The sequence below is a fragment of the Hyposmocoma kahamanoa genome, unplaced genomic scaffold, assembly GCF_003589595.1.
Source record: "Hyposmocoma kahamanoa isolate Upper Pololo Valley unplaced genomic scaffold, ASM358959v1 78, whole genome shotgun sequence".
Taxonomy (NCBI): Eukaryota; Metazoa; Arthropoda; class Insecta; order Lepidoptera; family Cosmopterigidae; genus Hyposmocoma; species Hyposmocoma kahamanoa.
In genome coordinates, this window is record NW_020653945.1 from 1,816,583 (window position 1) to 1,830,745 (window position 14,163).

Below are 14,163 nucleotides of genomic sequence, written 5' to 3' on the forward strand. Positions count from 1 at the left end.
AACCCAACACTACTGTTGGGTAACTTTTCCGACAATTTTGAATTACTGGCTACTTTCCCGGAAATATGTCTGAAAAACGGAATAATATAATTCGAAGACCCATATTATGTTCTCCGTTTAGAAATATCTTTTGAAGTTATAATTAGCGTGAATTGTAAAATAAAATTATATAGCTAAACGAGATTTAAAATTATTGGACAATGGACAACAAAAAAAAACCTGTAAAATGTCTACATCTTTTTCGTACAGTAACTACAAGGTGTCAAAGTCAAATATAGAAAATTAAAAGAAACGTATTGGAAAAATATCCGGAAAAAATATTAGTTTTTCTGTAGAATATGATTTTTTTGAAAATGGACATTTTTCCATGGCCCAACACTAGATATTTCAACAAGTTGTATTAATATCGCTTAGCGGAAATTCGGGCGTTCTTCGCATAGTTCCGAAGTCACTTATTATCGTTGTTATAGCGGTAAAACGTGGTTGTAAATGTGTAGATATTAGACAAAGTATATGTTAAAATTATTTTATTTGGAATGAAACTAAATAAACACATTATATATAAGCAATATTAATTTAATTGTACGTCTTGTCTGGCGAGCTCGAGCAACATAGGATCGTCGAAGAACTTGTTGATGGAGACATCCTCGCTGAGTCCCTTGCGCCGGCGCGTCTTGATCATAAACTCGCGCGCTAAGTGAGTTGCTGGCTGTGGCTCCAGTGGTCTGGGAACAATATTTTAATACATAGATATACTCACGAGATTATCGATCGACACTGCACCATCCTGGCAAGCCTATCTTGCGTCACTTATATCCAGGAATCTTTTCATACAAGACCTCCATTTTTCTCACTATGCACTCCTAACTTTTTAAGAGCACTCTCACATCGGCACACCGTGGCCGTCCGAATGTCTTATTTATTCTATGTAACAAAATTTTATTACAAGGACAATTAATTATTTTTTTTGTTAATTACAACACTTCGAATTCCAAAAAAACTTGCCATCTTTGTGCATAATTCACCACCTTGAAAAATGTGAAGATAAGCCATTCAAGTACTCAAATTTTCTTTAATAATAACTAATGAACAAAAACGGGACACCAAATTCAAACGCAATCAAAATTAAGTAAAATTCCATACCTAATTACAATACTCTTGTCCAGCGGATCTCCAGGCACGATCTGCCAATGATGGAACACTTGCAGGCAGAACGCTTGGCCCTGCGTGTGCGTGCGCAGGTCAGTTTCGAAGCCGAACGAATCGATCGCGGGCACAAACGCCTTTATCGTATAGAGGGGGGACCCGGGCACGGGTGCGTCTTGTGTCACGTGGCCTATTAAAATGAAAAACATTATATAAACTTTACAGTTGATAGACTAATAAAACTAGCCTTATCTTGCGACGTCTTAAAGTCGTTAAAAGCTCCCTATATCCCATTCCAGGTTATAAGCTATCTATCCACAAAATGTCATCCAAATTCAATATGACGTTACGATACGATGGAGTAACAAACGTCCATTCCATTTTGATATTACCCCATTAATACCACGTGTTATAAGATTACAAGGGTGGACACACATGATAGACAAAACTGAAATCCCCCACTAGCACTGCATCCAACGTGGTGGAAAGAGGATTAAAAACCCTCACTCGACCCACATTGCATCCAACATGGTGGGCTATGGAGTAAAAATACTCTCCCAACCAGTATTACATCGGATGTAGTGGACCATGGACTAAAAGCCTCCCCCAGCCGACATTACAACCAACATAATGGACTATGGACTAAAAGCCCTCCCCTAATTAGCAATTACATCCGACGTAGCGGACTAAAAGTCCTCCCCCAACCAGCATTACATCCGACGTAGTGGGCTAAAAACCTCCCCAGCCAACGTTACATCCAATATATTGGACTATGGACTAAAAGTCCTCCCCTAATTAGCAATTACATCCGACGTAGTGGACTAAAAGTCCTCCCCCAACCAGCATTACATCCGACGTAGTGGACTAAACGCCTCCCCAGCCAACATTACATCCAACGTATCGGGCTATGGACTAAAAGCCCTCCCCTAATTAGCAATTACATCTAACATGGTGTACTATGGACTAAAAACCATCTGGTTAGAGTGTACCCTGCAAAATGGGACATTTATAGTTTGCAACGGGAATTGAAAGAAGTTCGAATATACCTAATTTTATCTAATAGTCGTTTTGTTGCAGCGACAAAAACGTATTAGCATATTTCTGTAATGTAGTTCACGGCAGTCATGGATAAAGACAATCATCAATGAGCCCTTTGTTGCCTGACAACGTATGTCCCCTACGTATAGTGTTCTGGTAAAGAGAAGAAACCAATATACTTCCTGATTTCATGAAAACATACCCCTTCTCTTAGCAAGAACAGTGTACACGGCTGAGACGCAGTCAGCTGGAGCTTGTACTTCCACGAACAGGTAAGGCTCCATCAGCCGAGGTGTCGCCATCAAAAACGCTGAATACGCCACCTATAACAATTAATCTTGCTGCTGTCTTCTGATACCACTTTGGATTACGTACGTAATCCATTGACCTACGAACAAATGGACGTCGGGTTCGCGCTAACAAATGTCCGCCACCTATAACTTGTAAAAATTACTGCAGTGAACAGGATTTTGTATCATATTTTCACTAAACAAATATATTGTGTTATCATAGTTCTCATTTAAAGGTGTTATTTTGTACAGTTTTATAGTATTTAATTTATATAAAAATTTATCGTAAATATAAATTACAAAAGCAAACAAAATAACCAAATAGCTAACTGTCCTTTTTCTACACATTGCATGCGCAAAAGATGGAAAGAGACCCATTACGTCAATTTCAAGAAGCTTGTATAAACTTCTTGGTCATTTTCAATTGTTAGAACCATAGGCGATTGAAATATTTGGTACAAAGAACCTATAGAGTCGTGTTGATGTTAATCTTATTGTTAAAGTGACTTTTTATTAAACGTTAGCATTAACTAACAAAATATTGTTGTACTCGTTTTACAGCTTGGGATTACATATCAGAAGTCAGAAAATACATTTGCCCGAAATAACATTAGCTAGAATTTTCGTAATGTCAAATGTATGTTTTAGGAATATTACAAAACAAAAGCTAATTTTGGCTTTGTGAGAAGCATCAAAATTACTTTAAAGCGTAACGGTTTTATTATAAATCGGTTTTCGGAATTACGGATATTTGAGTTTACGTTTAGTTGGAATATCGGTACATTTCTTATAGTACACGCTTATTTTCACATTTGTAATATTTGTATGTGTGTATCTGCCCAACTCTTTATTATTTCTTGAAGTGAATTTGTACAAAATTCGACATAATAATATACATAAAAATTAATTGGTATTTACAATAAAGGCTACTCCATTACTCTTGTGTTCAAGTAATTTTCAGTCGAAGCTAAATATGGTGCATTTTGTTAAGCTTCCAGTAGAAGCTGAATATAGTGTTTTCGGGCGCTTCCAGTAAAAGCTGAATATGGTGTTTTCGGGCCCTTTAAATTGTTGCAAGCTAAATTAGGCAGTACTGCAATGACGTTACAATTTAAATTAAATGTTTTAGTTTTTTTATATTTCGTTACATATCACTACGTTTGTATAGGTTAACTTCGGACATTTTTTTCGTGGTTTTTGTATTAGACCCGACGTCCATTTGTTGGTAGGTCAATGACGTAATCCCGTTAACACTCATTAAATTATATAATTCACTCATAGCACCGTATTAGGGAAACCCTGTATCGCGGATGCACATTCATAGGTGACCACAAATTACACTCAAAGTCAGGAGAGAAATAAATGTAGACCGTACACATATTTCTCCCGTCCCGGGAATCGCACCTGCGACCTCAGCGTGGCAAACCAACATGATAACCGTTCGACCACAGAGGCAGTTAACTACTGTGTATTATCTATAATGTGGTCGTAGTCATGTTACAATGAAAAAATAATTTACACGTCTAGCAGTCGGGATGATTTGCCCTCCGCCCCTGTGTAGTGGCTCTTGTGCTATCACCGCATCCAAAATCTTGAACTTGACGTTGCGAATTGGTTCCTCACAAAGCGGACCTTCTCGCGTGCCCCATTGGAAGCCTGGAACAATAAATACAATTCTCAATATAGACGTCTGCGACTTACTTAAATTGCCAGAACTAATTCGGCAACCCACTTAATACCAAACAAAGCCCGTGGCATGAACGTTCTCTATACAGAAGCTTCAGAACTCTTCGGTATTAACAATAATAATCTTTACGTCGACGCGGTGAGACTTGAACCCACGTCCATGCTGCACCTTCTCAACAAATACATTTGATCGAAAAGCAACATTTGCGTCAGTTGTGATATTGAATTCCACAATCAAATCATTACACAAATAAACGACATTGAAAATCACAAGTTACAAAAAGGACATAGACAATATATTTATTAAAATTCAGATGTAAATATAATTATGAATAACGACAATAATAATATTGCCGAGGTCTAAACCTACACAAACTTTACATATACCTACATAAATACATACATACACAATATATATATTATTATCAAAACAAATTATTATTTTATATCTATGTTCCTGATTAACTTCCGAGCTTAAGAGGAAATGCTATTTTAATTTGCGTTTCAACGATGCACCAGTTGAACTGTGACGAATGTCAGCAGGTAATTTATTTCACATACGAGCTGCACTAACTGTAAAAGAATAGTGGTAAAAATTGGAATTGGATTGGGGATATAAGTGTTCTAGTGTCACAAGTTCGTTTTGGGCGACAAGTGGGGGGTAAGTGAGTAAAACGGGAGCGTAGATAGTTAGGGGGCTGACGGTAGTGTAGGATTTTGTATAGAAGACAAAGGATGTGCAAATCTCTGCGAAGTTGGACAGGGAGCCATTTTAATTTAGATCGAAATTCAGAAATATGGTCATATTTACGCAGACCAAACATAAAACGTATTGCCAAATTCTATAGGCACTCCAGTTTGTTAAGCAGCTCCTCAGTTGCACCCAAATAACAAACATCAGCATAGTCAAGACGAGGAAGTAGTAAGGACTGAGCAAGCATTACCTTGTTTTTGAAGGGCAAGAAAAATTGAAGCTGCTTAAGAGAGTTATAAGAAAAGTGCATGATACCTGTAAAGATATCGGCTGCGGTGAGAGGTTATTCAAAAAGCTCTTACTAGATGTTACTAGCGGCGACGAATGTCGAAAAGTCAGTACAAATATCTATAAGTAGTCCTTGAATTCTAGACGTAGGGCACAGGATCTTCTACATTTACATAAATTACTTCACGGCAGCCTTAAATCGTCGACGCTTCTGTCCCATATTAATTGTAACATCAAGTGCAAGTGAAGGAAGGCGTCGTGGCCTTCCTAGACCATTCGTATTGAATGTTTATACTAATAATACTTCTTTTTACAACCCTTTAACGAGAATGTGTCGGGCCTACAATGACCTTATGGCTGACCCTGGCGATGATTTAGGGATGGATATATTTGATGGTAATGTTAAAAGATTTCGCAATCGAATCCACAACCACCACGGTTTCTCTCTTTCATGGTTATAGTCATAGTAATTCTATTTTATTTAAGGTTACAGTTTTATTTATGCCTAAGTATTTTATATTAATTTAGAAACGATTTATATTTCATGCTGTATGTACATGTTTAGGTTTACATTCAAGAGTAGAACTAGTAGTAATGTTTAAGCTTTGGTTAAGGAGTGAATGTAAACTGTTTTGTACATCTAATAAATAAAATAAAAATATAACAAAAACACATAGGAGTATTTTGACGACTCGGAATCTGGACCCGTAGCTCAGATGGTAAGACCAATGCTACGCAGCATAGACGTGGGTTCCAAGTCCCTTCGGGTCGACGAAAAATTTTCTGTGCGTTCGATATTTACATTCGCAGTCATAACAAAACTAGTGGAATTATTTTACAGACAATCTCAATAAATAATAACCTTCATTGAGCCAATACAATTGCATGGTATCATGAAATTACGTAACATAATATTAAGAACAATTGACGGGTGTCGTCAATTGATGAAATGTGATTACGTTTGTTTTGTAACTAGATGTTTTGCTGTTTTTCCCACACCACCGAATGGAACAACAATGGAAAACATTGTTAGAGATACTATATTTATTACAATAAATACAGAATATTTATGGAATATACGGAGACGTACATGCAGGTCAGTTGTTGGCGCTGTACTATTTCCGCTTTCTAATTCAGGGCAAACGAGAGATGATATTTAAAAGTTATATCGCCTTATATCCACATTTGGCTGATGAGTTGCCAGGGATAGATGGCTTTTTTGTGCTCAATGTAATGTTAATAAAACTGTATGACAGTGTTTTTTTAACTGAGTCGTTCGATTGGATATGTTTCTCGAATGGAAAGTGGATTGCCACTTAAAACTCTGTTGACTGCCTACGTGGCAGTCAAAAGTGTGACAAACAATTTTAAGAAACAGTGATTTAAAAAGCAACTCCGAAACTACTTCTTCTATTAATTACGTGTCAAGCTTTTGCCAGTGTTGCCTTTTAAAGTTTAAATGTCAAAAGTAGTTACTTTTTCTAGTACATGACAATCAATAGTGTAACAGATATGATATAATATGGATTTTACCGGGAAATTTTCAAAATCAGATTTCTATCGAACATTTATAAGTTTGATAGGTCGATATCTCCAGAATTTTTTCACGAAATTGGTTTTTCTATTTTTTTTCGAATGTTGTTTCTCGTTTCCTTATTTTTTTTTCACAAAATTCGGGATGCATACTATTAGTAAATAAAATAAGGCTGTTTACATTAAAAAACAGAAAATGACACTAAAAATTAAGTTGCCGTAGTGTTCACTGGTGATATCGAGATAGAAACATTTAAATGGCAACACTGAGCTCAATAGACAAAATATTAATGCCACCGCGAAATTCTGAAAATGAGTATTCCATCGAAAGCAATACTAACATTTATAAGCGTGACAGATAATTAGTGAAAGTACTGAATTAAATGGCAACACTGAGCAAAATAGAAATTCTTCGAAAATGATACCAACATTTACAAATTTGTAAACTTAGTTCAAGATAAGAAATAAATACCGAATATACGGCTACAGCACATTACCTTGTACAATGCTGTCCTTCACGGAAGCCAACAAGTGTTTATCGACCTCGGAGGGCAGTGTGTCGTCGACGAGAATGTTGGGGCCCGTAGCGTCCGGCCCGAAAGCCCAGATCGATCGGGCTGCCAGCAAATCCCAGTCATATCTAAAAACAACGTTTTCTTAAGATTGTCGAGCCGAGGCAATTTCTTAATAATATTTAATATCGATGATATTGAATGTTACATCATTTAGTTTCATGTTGTTCGCATTATTTTTATATGCTTCATGTGATAAAAGCTCCTTTGACGTATCGACTCCTCCTACGTAAAGTATCGTATGTCGACATTGCCAAGTTTACAGGGGAGCGTTTTACAGTTCTGAATTCACTGAAATGAGCGTAACATGTGACTTTAGCATTTCTCAGTTTTATTCGGCAAAGCTTGTTACTCACATAGATTGTTATAAAATCCTAGATATCGGTTAGATGAACAACCACAATCGATTTTATAATTTTATACTAACGGAGATGTGGGTCACCAAGCAGATAAACTAAAGTGAGACTGAGCGGGTCAGGTGACAGTACAAAAATTATAAAATATTGTTCATCTAACCGATATCTAGGATTTTATAATACTCTATGTGAGTAACGAGCTTTGCCAAATAAAACTGAGAAATGCTAAAGTCACGTGTTATGCTAATTTCAGTGAATTTAAAACTTTAAAACGCTCCCCTGTAAACTTGGCAATTTCGACATACGATACTTTACGTAGGAGGGGTCGGTATTATAAAGGGAACGATATATTATACAAAGAGTAGTAATTTTTAATGTAAAATTATAAACGTAAAAATGACATAACGTTAATACAAGGAGCAAAAATAAGCCGACTGTTCTTAATAACGTAACAAGTTCATTGGCACAATATATGTTTCTATTCCTTTTGATATCTAAAATGTGGCATTTACAAGGTGTAAGACTACAGTGAAAACAAGAACTTTAAACTACTTAATGGTATTTTAAATTTTTATTGAATTGATATTCAATTATTTTTTGTGAAATTACTCCACTAGTTTGTTACAATTATTAATACAAAGATTGAACACTGCCGGATTCGAACCGACGTCTTCTAGCTTACCGTGCCAGACGCTATACCAACTAAGCCACGAAACGAACCAGCGGACGGAGTTTTGTATTTGGTTTTTCAACGACTTTTTAATGTACTTAATGGTAATTTATTATATATAGATTCCGATAATGTAGCGTCTAGCTCTTTCAGGTAATGGTTTAAAACATATTGTCTAATAAATAATTTCATTATTATTTATTATTCTCACAAAAATTACAAATAATTCATTTACATGAGGCCACAGAGAAACATATTAACTTATAAATTTAATTTAGTAAAAATTCATATTTAAACTAAATATTTTGCAACACGTTTGAAGCATAAATTGGAACGTTCTTTGGTTTTTTTTTTTATTAGGGTGGCTTCATTCAGGGCCTATGCATCCCCTCATCACTGCGGCCGACTTCAGTTATATTCGGCAAAGCCCGTTACTCACATAGAGTGTTATAAGATCCTAGATATTGGTTAGATGATCTATTGGATGATCACTCTTTCAGTGAATTCAGAACTTTAATACGCTCCCCTGTAAACTTAACAATTTCGACATATGATACTTTACGTAGGAGAGGTCGAAATACAAATTGGACCCAACATTGTCCTATATAGATATAAGATTAAGATTTAGAAGTTAATTAACTTTTATATTTTATTATCTGAGTTATTATTCATTAACGACAACACTGTTCGATAAAAATGTTATTACTCTAAAATTATGAATATTAAGACTTAAACTAATTAACAATTGTATAGTGGAAAAATTTATGAACGTAATACGATAAAACTCTAATTTATAATACCATGGTTAAAAGGTATATTAAATCATGTAGTTTCTACTATAGTTCTAAGTTTGTGTACTAAAAACACTTAAGACTATGTGAAATGCAAATACATAAATAAAAAGAATCTCACTTGGTCTGGAAAAACTCGCCCAGCCGCTTCCTGTCCCAAGTGACGCAAACAGCCCCCGCCTCGATGTCTTCGGCGAGCCCGCGTTCGAGCGGCTCGGCGATCATCGTCAGCTTGTTGCGCTTGTTGGGAGTTTCAGCGAAGCATTTCAGAGACGACGTCTCCACTACTGTCTCGCAAAATGAGACTACGGGGTCTGCCACTGGAAGAACCGACTTTCAATTAGTAATTTACGCACAATATTTTTATCATTATTTACTTAATTATTTTTTTTCCAACTTAATGCGGGACGCTGGCTTTATTCCAGAATTCATTTTTTTACAAACGAAAGGAAGACCATTTGAAATATGTATATCGTATACTATAGGTGTACTATTTAGTACAGTTGATATAAAAAAAACATTTGTGTTTTTTTTTCTATTGTGAAAATTTATAGGAATCGTGTTTTCACACCGTATAGTATTCCGTGTATGTCATTGACTTACAAATAAATGGACGACGGGTCTAATGCAAAAACCACGAAAAAAATGTCCCAAGTCAACCTATTTAAACGTAGTGACATGTAAAGGAATATGAAAAAGCTAATACGTTGAATTTAAATTGTAATGTCATCGCAGTACTGTCTAATTTTGCTTGCTTCGCTGTCAGTCGAACAAACGAAGACTAAAGCGTGAATGACGCTCTGTATACGATTTTAACACCCTATACCTAAGTTCGGACACTTTTTAGCGCGGACCCGACGACGTCCATATAATTGTAAGTCAATGTTTAAACACATAACTTTATTAAATATAGGCTGTATTAAAAGCTTTTTAGGTCGTTACATTGTGAGTTGTGATAGGATTCGTCAATTTTCTTCCTCGCGACTTACAGTTTTTTTACGCCATTTTCGCAAATTTCCGCGATTTTCGTCGCTACCCGCGACTGTTTTTATTTTTATTTTAAAAATAGTTACACTTTATTTTCATATGAATCTAGTGTTAATCGATAGGTATTTAAATGCTTGTCATCTTTATATATGTTTTGTTTCTTAATAAAGTGAATATACAAAGTGGTTAGTAGTTAAAGCGTAAAATACTATGAAAATTTCTCAGAAGTGTTCAGTGTACTCAGAAATTAACAAATAAAGTCTTATTAACAAACAAAGCGACTTTAACGCCCTATAAGTTTGGACACTTTTTAGCGCCGACCCGACGTCCATATAATTGTAAGTCAATGGTGTATGTCCTCAATTTTACTATATATTTTTTCTGAATGTTAAGTGTTAATATTACTAATTGCATTATTGCATTCTTTATTCTTATTTCTACAGTAGGTATTAGTATCAAAATAAATTTTCAGTTGTACCTACACATTTTAATAACGACATGCCGATGTGATTGTGTATTAAATGAAAACTAAAAACTATAAAATATGTCTCCTATTTATATTTTAATACACGTACTTTTAAATTTGGTGTATGTATGAATGAATTTTCAAAAATCAACAGTTCAAATGAACCTGTGCCCAGCATTAGCACGTATAATGGGCCGATGATTAATCAAATTAAACAATTTCGTCAGTTTATTTCATAAGCGTAACCAACGTTGAGTCGATAGTCGATATAATATTTATCGACTGCAATCACTAGCTGCTCGCAAGTGGGCAACACTTTTACGCAATAAACTGTCATTTTCCTCCGTCTTCAAAAAAGGCAGACTATAGTAACAAATTAAATTCAATAATTCCCCCCAATGGGCTACCATCGCTCTTACAAATAGCCTGTATATCCGAGTAAAATAGTTACGTAGAGCTAGTTTTCATACAATCTTTCTGTTTCTTGTAGCAGTAGAGCTCCTTGAGAAAGAGTTCGTCTAGGGAAGTACTGCCACCTTACCTATTTCTGCTGCCAAGCAGTAATGTTAGCATTACTGTGTTCCAGTTTTGAAGGGTAAGAGTGCTGGTGAAATTACAGGCACATGGGACTTGTCAACTTATGTCTCAGGGTGACGGGCGCAGTGGCAGTGACCCTCAGATCTTTGCGATTTAAAGCTCCGAGTGGCACTGCAACTGTTATGGACAGGCGTGCAGCTTACCATCAGGCGCAACTTATTCGTCCCGTCAATTAATATTATAAAAAAAATACAAATATAAAGATACTATTACTAAAAATTACCTTTAATTAGTAGCCACGTCGAGGCGACAGACGCTGGTTCGAATTCACACTGATCGAAGGAGTTTTTCTTCGTGTTTGTTTAATCTTCGTATCAATAACAATAACAAAAATATTTCTATATTTTATATTATAATACCTTTAATGTCTATCTCGGAGTACATGTTCCTAAGATCGTGCATAACGCAATCGAGGTAGAGCTCTCCAGTGCCCAGTATCACGTGTTCGCCGCTCTCTTCAACGCGTGTGGACAACAACGGGTATGATTTGTTCACCTGTTATCAAATACATCTGTTAGCACCAGCTATTCGCAATAATACAATGAAAAACTTTAAAGACTCGGAAACAAAAATATCGCCACGCGTGAAACGTTAATTCGCTGATAACGTCAAGGTACAAGCACGAAGTTTGGTAATTCTTCAAAAGTCTTTTTAACAATGAAATAATTAATATTTACTAGTCTTTTTAAAAATGAAATAATTAATATTTATTCGTTTAACTAAGATAAACGATTCTTTTATGGGGAACTGTATACGTTCTTACGATAAGATTCCTGAGTATGTATTAAGATTATCATTTCCTAAGTTTAAAACTTACATTTAAAGTAAATTTAATTGAAAAGTCATATTACAAAATTGAAGAGTATTTGTTAGATAAAGATGTATGGAAAGACAGCTTGAGTCTTGATTCCACACAATTATGACTCAAAGTGTATTCGAGTTGCTTGCTTGTTATTCTCAGGGAGGTCAGCGTAGTGAACGAGCAGTAGCTTTAAAAACGACGTTTTCAAGTGTAAAAATTTTACCACTCAGAGCTTTAAATTGCAAAGATCCAGAGACAGAGACACTGCCACTGCGCCCGTCACCCTGAGACATAAGTTGACAAGTCCCATGTGCCTGTAATTTCACCACCACATTTACCCTTCAAAACCGAAACCCTGTAATGCTTACTTTACTGCTTGGTGACAAAAATAGGTAAGTAAATAACAGTGGCGAGGTGTGAACGTCTGTATGAATACAGCTCGATGGCCCTTCGATAGGGAAACCCTGTATCGCGGGTGCCATAGACTACTACAAATACACCCAAACTCACTAGAAAAATAAATGCCCGGGAATCGAACCTGGGATCTCTACGTGGCAGTCCAAAATGGTAATCGTTCGGCCACAGAGGCGAAATAATTAAGAAGCAGTTAGGAGGCAGTTCAAAAATTCCTAAATATTTAATAATACACGCACATTGAGTATATAACCAGAAATAGAGACAAAATAATCCATCCATCAGGCAAATGGACCTGGTGAAGACATCACGTTTGCACTGAAACAGTACAGCGCCAACAACTGACCTGTGTGTACGTATCCGTATATTCCAAAAATATTCTGTATTTATTGTAATAAAGATAATATCTCTAACAATGGGGGGCAGTTCCATTCGGTGGTGTGGGAAAAACAGCAAAATATCTAATTCCAAAACAAACGGAATCAAATTTCATCGGTAATTAAATATTAAATTGTTATTTTTCAATTTTCGTCTATTACAGCGAAGTTTAAGTTAAACTGGTAGATTTAACGTGAAACAATTAGCGACACTCGTCAATTGTTTCGAATTCAGGCTGGAAAATCACCATTGTCATCGTAATGATATGGCAGAATAGTTTTACTACAAATTAGATGACATTTCGTCTCTATTTCTGGTCGTATGCAATAGTAACCAATTGATCTCAGCCAATCACAACGGATCCAAGTAAAGCCGGCAAAAAAATTAATTCGGAATTCAAAACCAACGCGCTCAATTCTAAATACACATTCATAAAAGTTCGCTTCATTGGCAAAAATGGTCGCCGATAACTCGGTGAACTTCCGAGTGGTGGCCGAAAAGCGTTCACTTAAATTCAAACCTTATAATTACGGTTTTTGTTAAGGTTAATCGTTACTTCTCTGGATTAATTAAAAACAATTCACTGTACATAAGCAAAAATGTATTCACTTGTACATAAATCTCACCTTTCTAAGTCCGTCGAGCATTTTGGGCAACTCAGACGGGTTAACAGGTTCCACGGCAATCTTCACCACAGCTTGCGTATTGAACCGCAAAGGTCTAAAGATGTGCAGCTCCTCGTCTTCCTCGGCCGCGACCAGCGTGCAGGTCTTCACGATAGGCTGGTCGATGCCCTCGATTAAAGCCCAGCATCCGGCTGGCACGCGGTTTAGTTCCACCTATGTAAAACAATATCCCCTATTTATCTTCGTGAGCGTTTCCAATATCGTCAGGCTGTGATCGCCTGCGATCAGATACTAATTTGTCACTTGTCATTCCACAACATAGTTCACAAAAATAATCTGAATCATTCACAGTGAATGCTGCTCGTATGTGGAACCTCCTCCCAGTACAGGTCAGACAGTCACCTTCAGTTCGGGCTTTCAGGGGTGCCCTATTGAAATTTTGGGATTATTCAGACTCTTAGGTTTTCGCGATTGTTACACATAGGAAATGAAACTATTTTTCCGGATTTAAATCGCGTATATTTGATTCGGTTGACTGTCAGTCAACCGTGACCATGGGACCTGTAAAGGGCCCGAAACGTCGGTTTGTTTGAAAAAACAAATATACGCGATTTAAATCCGGAAAAATAGTTTCATTTCCTATTATTCAGACTCCTCATATCAGAGCGTATAAAATATTTGTTTTAATTTCACATATTAATTTGCGGTCTTATTTTGTAAATTCATTTTACTATATATATATTTTATACATTTATTTATTTCAAATGCAAGTCACAACAATACACGTTCCATTAGGTAAGTACTTATTGCTATGACAACCCGCAAGGGT

At 36.1% G+C, this 14,163-nt stretch overlaps 1 protein-coding gene across 1 annotated transcript in view; it reads right to left on the reverse strand.

Annotated features, from left to right (window-relative positions):
• Window positions 1-519: 519 nt before the first annotated feature.
• The window catches only part of LOC113233232 (116 kDa U5 small nuclear ribonucleoprotein component), a 46,261-nt gene continuing 32,617 nt past the window's right edge, over window positions 520-14,163 (reverse strand). Inside the window, exons 8-15 of the mRNA XM_026468272.1 lie at window positions 13,335-13,547; window positions 11,474-11,609; window positions 9,186-9,384; window positions 7,173-7,315; window positions 3,994-4,130; window positions 2,387-2,507; window positions 1,144-1,336; window positions 520-725 (exon numbers count right to left, since the gene is read on the reverse strand). Coding sequence (XP_026324057.1) covers window positions 572-725; window positions 1,144-1,336; window positions 2,387-2,507; window positions 3,994-4,130; window positions 7,173-7,315; window positions 9,186-9,384; window positions 11,474-11,609; window positions 13,335-13,547 — 1,296 coding nt within the window. The 3' untranslated portion in view covers window positions 520-571. The remainder of the gene's footprint in view (window positions 726-1,143; window positions 1,337-2,386; window positions 2,508-3,993; window positions 4,131-7,172; window positions 7,316-9,185; window positions 9,385-11,473; window positions 11,610-13,334; window positions 13,548-14,163) is intronic.